This window comes from Lepidothrix coronata, unplaced genomic scaffold (assembly GCF_001604755.1).
Source record: "Lepidothrix coronata isolate B3197 unplaced genomic scaffold, Lepidothrix_coronata-1.0 Scaffold136, whole genome shotgun sequence".
NCBI lineage: Eukaryota > Metazoa > Chordata > Aves > Passeriformes > Pipridae > Lepidothrix > Lepidothrix coronata.
In genome coordinates, this window is record NW_016690316.1 from 1023543 (window position 1) to 1030886 (window position 7344).

Below are 7344 nucleotides of genomic sequence, written 5' to 3' on the forward strand. Positions count from 1 at the left end.
AGCTTACAGAAAACTAATTTTTTTCGAAACAGCATACGGACATATTCCACTTGTTGCTCACATTCTCCACAGCCTTGTCTAAATTAGTTTGAAATCCTATAATTACAATCTGAAAAACATTTTAATAGCAGCTTTAGATTGGTAGAAATGCAACATGAAAAGCAGTGGAATATCCATAATTTCTTCTTTCATTCATTGTATGTATTTAAATATTTTCTTTTAGATTTCTTTTTTTTTTTGAAAATTACTGTAAAATGTATCTTTACCTTTTGGGGAAAATCTTCTGTTACTGCAAAGCCATTGAAATACTTTTATCCATATTTCATTTTATCAAGTTAAATGCATTTAAAAACACAAACCATATCTGTAACTACATATTTGACAACTTTCACCAAGAAAAATGCAGTTGCTGAAACAGCTATTAGTGTGGGAACTCGGCATTCTTTCTGGATCATTCTGCTCAAAAGACTGCATCTAGCAGTGCAATATTTTCTCATCTACACAAAAAATGTTGTGATGAAAATATATTAGAGAAAACATACTCACATCATCACAAGCATTGGGATTATCATCTGAGGAATATTGTGAATCCTAGAAAAACAGCAGATACCAGTTATTTCCTCACAAAATGGGTTGTTAACAATACACTTTGATACTGTACTCTGCAAGACAGAAGAGATGCTTCTGCAAAGGAAAAGCTGAGTTAAATTAAATTAAGATCTATGTAAGAAAAAAAAAAAGGAGCCAAATCCATAGCTGCAATAGTTGCTTACAGGGAATGTTCCAATCTTCAGTAAAGAAAAAAACACCCAAACCCAACCCAAAACACAAAGAGCAGAGAAAAAATTATGTTTTATTACATCTTTGAGAAAGATGATGCAGGGACTACAAATAATGTGTAACTAGGAGAAAGAAAGAACTAGTTACCTGATTATCATAATAGGTGTCTGAGGAGGATGATCCACCCTTTAAAACAAACAAATCAACCAAAATCAGGATGTAGAAACCTGATTTTGAGCAGACACTAAAGCTTATATGAAGTGATGTGTAAGTAGGGAAATAGAATATTACTTACTTGGCCACCACCATAGTTTTGGGAGTAGGATCCATCCTACAAAAAAAAAAAATAAACTCTACTTCAGAAGAAACTGTGATTTTCTTCAGGGACTGTAAAGCTGGAATAAACAATTGCCTAGGATTTCTATGAACAAATACAACTTTTAAGATATCTGGATAACTTATCAAATATGATAAGAATTCTTACCAAGGTCTACCTACCTGGTTGCTACCATAATTTTGTGAGGATGATGATCCAGTCTGCTAAGAAACAACAACAAAAATAATTAGAATGAATATTACAATATTGCAGATTGGATACTGATCAACCATCATGGAAATAAAAGCTCATAAAACCCCAGTGGGAGACAATAATAGTCTAGTACTTACTTGGCTACCACCATAGTTTTGTGAGTATGATCCACCCTGTGAAAACAAAACAGCAAGAGTTAAAATTCTGGAGAGCTTAATTTTATCAGAATGCACAGAGCTGTCTTAGGGCACGCTGAGTTCTTTCTATGTAAGTAGAATTTCAGGGCTGACAAAAAGTATGTTTGCAGGGAAAGAGTTACAGGCTGGAGATGGGGAGACCCCACAAGTGTCTATACCCTCATAAGCAAGAAAACTATACACTGAATTAGAAATGCTTAAAAACTTTTTACCAATGGGAAATAAAGAGCTGCCTACCTGACTACCCTGTGATCCACCCTGTGATCCACCCTGTAAATCAGACAAAAAATTATGCATGCTTTAGACACTTGCTGTTTGTATATGGAATATTTTTAATGAAAGTTATGATACTTCCTTAGGAAGAGTAAGAAGAAAAGGTAGATATGTAACATGGATATAATTTCTAATGCAGTAAGCACAGATTGCCAATAGTGCAAAGGTAAATACTAGATGAGAAATGTATGAAAAATTCCCCTGGTAGCATTATTACACACAAAGCTGTGAGCTGTGAAGTACCAGGGCCTCCAGAAATAGGTTTTAAATAAAACACTCAGTATGTTTCAACGTGTCCCCTTTAGAAGAGGAATGTAACTTCTCCAAGTGTAATCAGAAAAGACATTTTTGGAAGTATTAGTGACAAAAGTGCATAATAAGAACAGTGAAATCCTGAGCTATTGAAGTGAGTGGGATATTTGCCATTCACTAAAATCGGACTGAGGCTTCATTCAGAAGAGGCAAAGGAAAATGAAATAAAAAGTATTATCTTTCAATGTTATAGCAGATTTTAGAACAAAATTTAAGGACCTTCTTTAGTCTTACAAAGGAATAGTTCCTCTTTACAAAGAAAAAATTGAAATGCTATTATAAAATAATTACATACCTATTTAATATATTATTCTTTCAAGTTATAGTAATGTATTAAATATGGTGCATTGTATACACTATACCAAATCATATTAATATATTTTAGCAACATCTATGTTGTTTGTATATTTATAAATAAAGTATATATTTATAAAGCACAATTATTTTATCTTATTTTTCTATTCCTTGTGAAAACTCAGTAAGAATCAAAAGAAGTATCAAAAATAAAAAAGAAATCATCTATTGCTGTTTTCTTACTAATTTTCAACATGACAGAGATTACTTCTTTAAACATAGCTGACACCCTTTAGGATAGTAGTTTTTACAGTGCCAACATTGAACTTGGAACAAATATACATGTAGCTGTCTCTAGTTCCCCGCAAAAACTGAATGAATTCTTAAGCCAGTTTGTTCCAGGAACCCCAAGTGGCAGTCCTAAAGTATTTTCTGACTTTTGACAGGAAAAGTCCACAGAGAGGCTGGTGAGCTCCAGCCCTGATTTAAGTTGTGCCACTTCAGCAACTCTGCAGCACAGTTCTTCTTTTCAGAATCTGGCCTTAATGTCCTATAAAGCGAGACATTTCACAGGCATAATCCTAGGAAAAAGGGGGGAAAAAGACTCCAAAGCCCCCGTGATACTCCTGTGTACAGGAAGATGGTGAGTTCTCATTCCTAACTTTTAAGATTATATAGATTTGTGCTACATGAATCTGAAGTTGTTGCTAATTGAGTTAGTGGCAAAACTAATTTTGGATGCATCTTAAAATAAGAGGAGAAAGAGCATTTACCTGGTGGCAGGGATTGCTATCATATGAAACACCCTGTTAAAAAAAAATAAACAAAAAGGTAAATGCCCAAATCTTCATTTTTCTTTCGAAGTAATTTGCTCTCTTAAAATTTCTTCTGTGAGAATTAATGTAACAAAACTCACCATGAAACTTTGCAGAGGGTGAGTTTAATTTTATTTAATCCTTTAAATGTGTGGCTTTACCTTCTGTCACTCCCATACCCACATACTCAGAAGGATCAAGGCACATGCATGCAGGTTATCAAAGGAGGAGTTCTTGTGAGCCACAAGGAAAGAAAGATAGGCTGGCAATGGATGTCTCTCTGTATCACCCTAGTTCCTCTTGGTTGGTAAAGATTAACTGTTGGTGGGGTTTTTTTGGAATCAACTGTTACTGATGGGTGACTATCTATCTCTGTTGTGACTGTTTATCTCAGTGTGACCACCTATCACTTGCTAGATTCACCCACTATAGATGTTAGGCAAGGCTGCTGCTCAGTGCATTTTATTTCCTGTTTTGGATATATTTTGGCTACAGCCAGTCTTCCTGTTGGGATAACAGGATGAGAAACAGTACACAGAAAGAGTTCTACCCTGGCTGTCGCACTCCCATTATCATAGCACAGATAAGCCAAGAGCTGTGTCACCTGTGACACAACTTAGGTCAAAGGAGCACATTTTTCAGTGTTTATCAGTTTGATTGTTGTTATCTGTGTCCATGTTGTATTGCTTCTTATGATGCTTTTCCATGCGTTTCCATTCGTGCTTAACTTAACCAGTCCTAATATTTCTGCTAAATACTTGTGAAAATGTCTGTATTTATACTTCTCTTTAATTCTTGTTGCTTTCCTCAATATATTTATTTAACCATAGGTTTACTACGTGACCTCATTCACTATCCGTTCACCTGGGATCTCATCACTGAAGACTTAGTCTTTACTGTTGTAGGCATACACAAGTTGAAATGGAACCAGGATGAAAACTACTAATTTAATTCCTGTTCCACAGGAGCCACTCTCTAATCCTATTTTTTTCTATAGAAAATAAATGGAGCAACATCCAAAAATTCCCAAGGAAATATTATATCTGTTTATTAAGTAGAGAGATTTCTGTCTTCAGTGTGTAACTCTAAATGGGAGAAGCATTTCATACCAGTTACAATGACAAACAATATCAGCCTTCCTCGATCTCTGTGCTAGATAAATCCATGTAACAATCAAAACAATTGATTGAAACTAACAAACATTATAGAACTTGTTGAAAAATGTGTCACTACTGGAAAGAAAGCTGGGTCTAGTTTTCAAATAGTTTGGAGAAAAAGGGACTTACTTGTCCACAACCACTGCTGCCACTTGAAGAAGATCCACCCTGCTTGTGAAAAAAAAAAAAAAAAGAGCAGCCTGTAATCCAAATATTCATTTTCATTCTTTTTCTCCATTTCAAATACAGAAACAAATTTTCAAGTGCTTTAGATGCTTGACTGCTTAAAAGGTTGGGCATCTACATCCCTCTACATCCAACTGTGAATTTTCTGGTAAAGTATTTGTGTATGTTAAGACTATAGTGCATCAGAAAGCTGACACCTACACGCACTCCTTTCTACATGGGAAACAGCTGTTTCAGTGTGCCTATAATTGACAGACTCATGAAAAAAATTCACAACTCTTATTTGTAATGACTGCTTACTATATTATTTTAAGAAACAAACCACAGAATTCTCAATACATATATGGGAACATCACATACATGCTGTATAATGACTGGTGACAGACTGAGACTTACCTGTCCATAGGAACTACCACCTTGAGGCTGGTAGCCCTGCAGGAAAGGCAAGAAGTAATTTGCAAACAGAGCTGTATACTCTTAGCAAAGATGCAACGGAATAATAGAATACCAGAGAGAAAAGCCCAGTTCCAGTAAAAGTTCCTCTGTGCTATGTTCTTTTTTCCTTCACGGTATTTCAGTGGTACAAACCAAAATCAAGGATGACTCAGCAACACCAAGAAGGAAAAAGACCCATCCACACCCCAAAGTCCATTTACAAGACAGGCTCCTACAGAAAAGCTTGGTGCATTTCAGCACAAAAGCCTCACCTGGCCATAGGACTGGCTGCCTTGGGAACCCTTTAAAAAAAGAGAAGGTATTTATCACCTGGACAAAGAGGCTTCTTTAAAGAGCATAACATTTTTGACAATACAGCTGCACGTGGGGTTCTCAAAAAGCATAAAGGAGATAGAACAGTAGGCTGGCAGCTGGGCTGCAGATTGCCCTACTGTCAGCAAAAGCCATGACTCAAATTGAGGTGCAGACTTCCAGGGGAAATATCAGTCTCCAAAATCTGCCAGTCTTTCTGGTCACAGAGATATCAGTGAAGAACTTCCTACAAAATATTTAGTTTGCTTACCTGGCCATAAGAACTGCTGCTGCCCGAGAAACTTGGCCCACCCTAAGACAAGGACATAATTTGGTTATTTCCCTTTTGCTAAGGATCTCAGCCTGCACTAGGAAAAGCAAGCAACTACTTCCTAAAGCTATGCAGGGCAGTATGAGGAGCAGGACATGCTCCTGGCTCTTACGAGGATGCTGAGTGCCGTGATTTCACACTGGGTTTTCAGATAAATAAGTAGCACATGGATAAATTTTGAGTGTGAGTATGCACACTTTCAGAGCAAATGCGCTTTAAAGATCAAATTCTGAGGGATTGCTAAGTGCTTTTGCTGTGCCATGGCACTCCATTTCTCAAAGGCTGCATTCTGACTGGTGACTGACTGATTCTTACCTGGCCATAGGAACTGCCACCTTGAGGTCTGTAGCCCTGTATGAAATGAATTATTGATTCATAATTACTGTATTTGTGAAGCAGATGCCCCTCTAGAGTTTGCCTCTTTGTGGGGTATAAAAAGCCGGAATAAGACAGAGAATGTACAGACTCTGCTGCTTAACTAGAGTTATTTTGATACTTCTTATTCAGGATGAAGAGCTGTATTTATTGGATGAGAACTGTAGAGTAGTTTTACATGTGTCTCAGATAGGACTTGAGTTTTATGAAGGTTTTCCAGGAAGGCATGCAACATTTTCTTATTACGTTTATTTTGCCTGCCATTTATTGGACACTGGGCTTAGATGGGTAATGGTAGGTGAATACTGATTTCCTATCTTTGTATTTTTCATGGGCCCCAGTTGCACAATTCCCTTCATCCAGGGAAAATAAAGATGAAAAATAATTTTTAAAAATTAAGGAAGAATCTTAAAAAAACACAGATTCATAAAATGTAAAAAACCCCAACGCAATTAAAATTAGCAGGTTAAGTGAATTTAGCCAAAAGATGACAGTACTTTTTGAAAAACTCTCAATAATATAAAGTTACTGTGGGTATAATTTGCTGATGCAATCTACCTTCAATATAATCTCATAAAAGAGCAGTTGTTTCATGTACATGTAGATATGTGCCACAGCTGTCTGGGACAGTCACAAAGATGGGGGATTACCAAAGAGAATTTGAAGGATCTTATTTATTTCTGCTATCTGACATAAGAAATCTTAAAAAAAAATCATCACTATTTCAGACCTGCTTTAATTTACATAAAAACTGTAAAGGGAGGTAAATATTCATCATTTACAGGCTCTGTGACCAAATCTTCATGCAGCTGAGAACCTGTCTCAGTGTTCTTTAGTTCCTCAGCACTGTTTCTCTGTACTGAGAGCAAAAGAGACACCAAAGAATTGACTATAAATTTGTCTTGTACCATGAAGGTCAACTAGAATGGTAATAGCATCAAATAGACTATTTCTACCATAAATTTTAAAGTTCCATACCCATGGAAAAGATAAGATAGCAGCAGAAACCTATGATTTCTGCAGATATCCATGAAAAACAAAACTGTCATTTTCACAACAAAAGTTTTGAAATAGATTCAGAGGGTTTTTTTTTTAATAACTCAATATAAATTGAAAACAATATTTTAAGATTGGCCAAATTTTGCAGGGCCATGGCACTCCACTTTCTCAAGTGTTATATTCTGACTGACACTTACCTGTCCATAGGAGCTGCCACCTTGAGGCTGGTAGCCCTGCAGGAAAGGCAAGAAGTCATTTACAAACAGAGCTACGTAGTCTCTTAGCAAAGATGCAACAAAATCATAGAATACCAGAGAGAAAAGCCCAGTTCCAGTAAAAGTTCCTCTGT

The 7344-nt window shown here is 36.2% G+C and overlaps 1 protein-coding gene across 1 annotated transcript in view; it reads right to left on the reverse strand.

Moving 5' to 3' along the window:
• LOC108503309 (loricrin-like) overlaps positions 1-7344 on the reverse strand; it is a 74149-nt gene that overhangs the window by 25191 nt on the left and 41614 nt on the right. Inside the window, exons 17-29 of the mRNA XM_017827171.1 lie at positions 7193-7228; positions 5937-5972; positions 5562-5603; positions 5251-5280; positions 4940-4975; positions 4487-4525; positions 3159-3191; positions 1744-1776; positions 1447-1482; positions 1279-1320; positions 1076-1111; positions 928-966; positions 547-591 (exon numbers count right to left, since the gene is read on the reverse strand). Coding sequence (XP_017682660.1) covers positions 547-591; positions 928-966; positions 1076-1111; positions 1279-1320; positions 1447-1482; positions 1744-1776; positions 3159-3191; positions 4487-4525; positions 4940-4975; positions 5251-5280; positions 5562-5603; positions 5937-5972; positions 7193-7228 — 483 coding nt within the window. The remainder of the gene's footprint in view (positions 1-546; positions 592-927; positions 967-1075; positions 1112-1278; positions 1321-1446; positions 1483-1743; positions 1777-3158; positions 3192-4486; positions 4526-4939; positions 4976-5250; positions 5281-5561; positions 5604-5936; positions 5973-7192; positions 7229-7344) is intronic.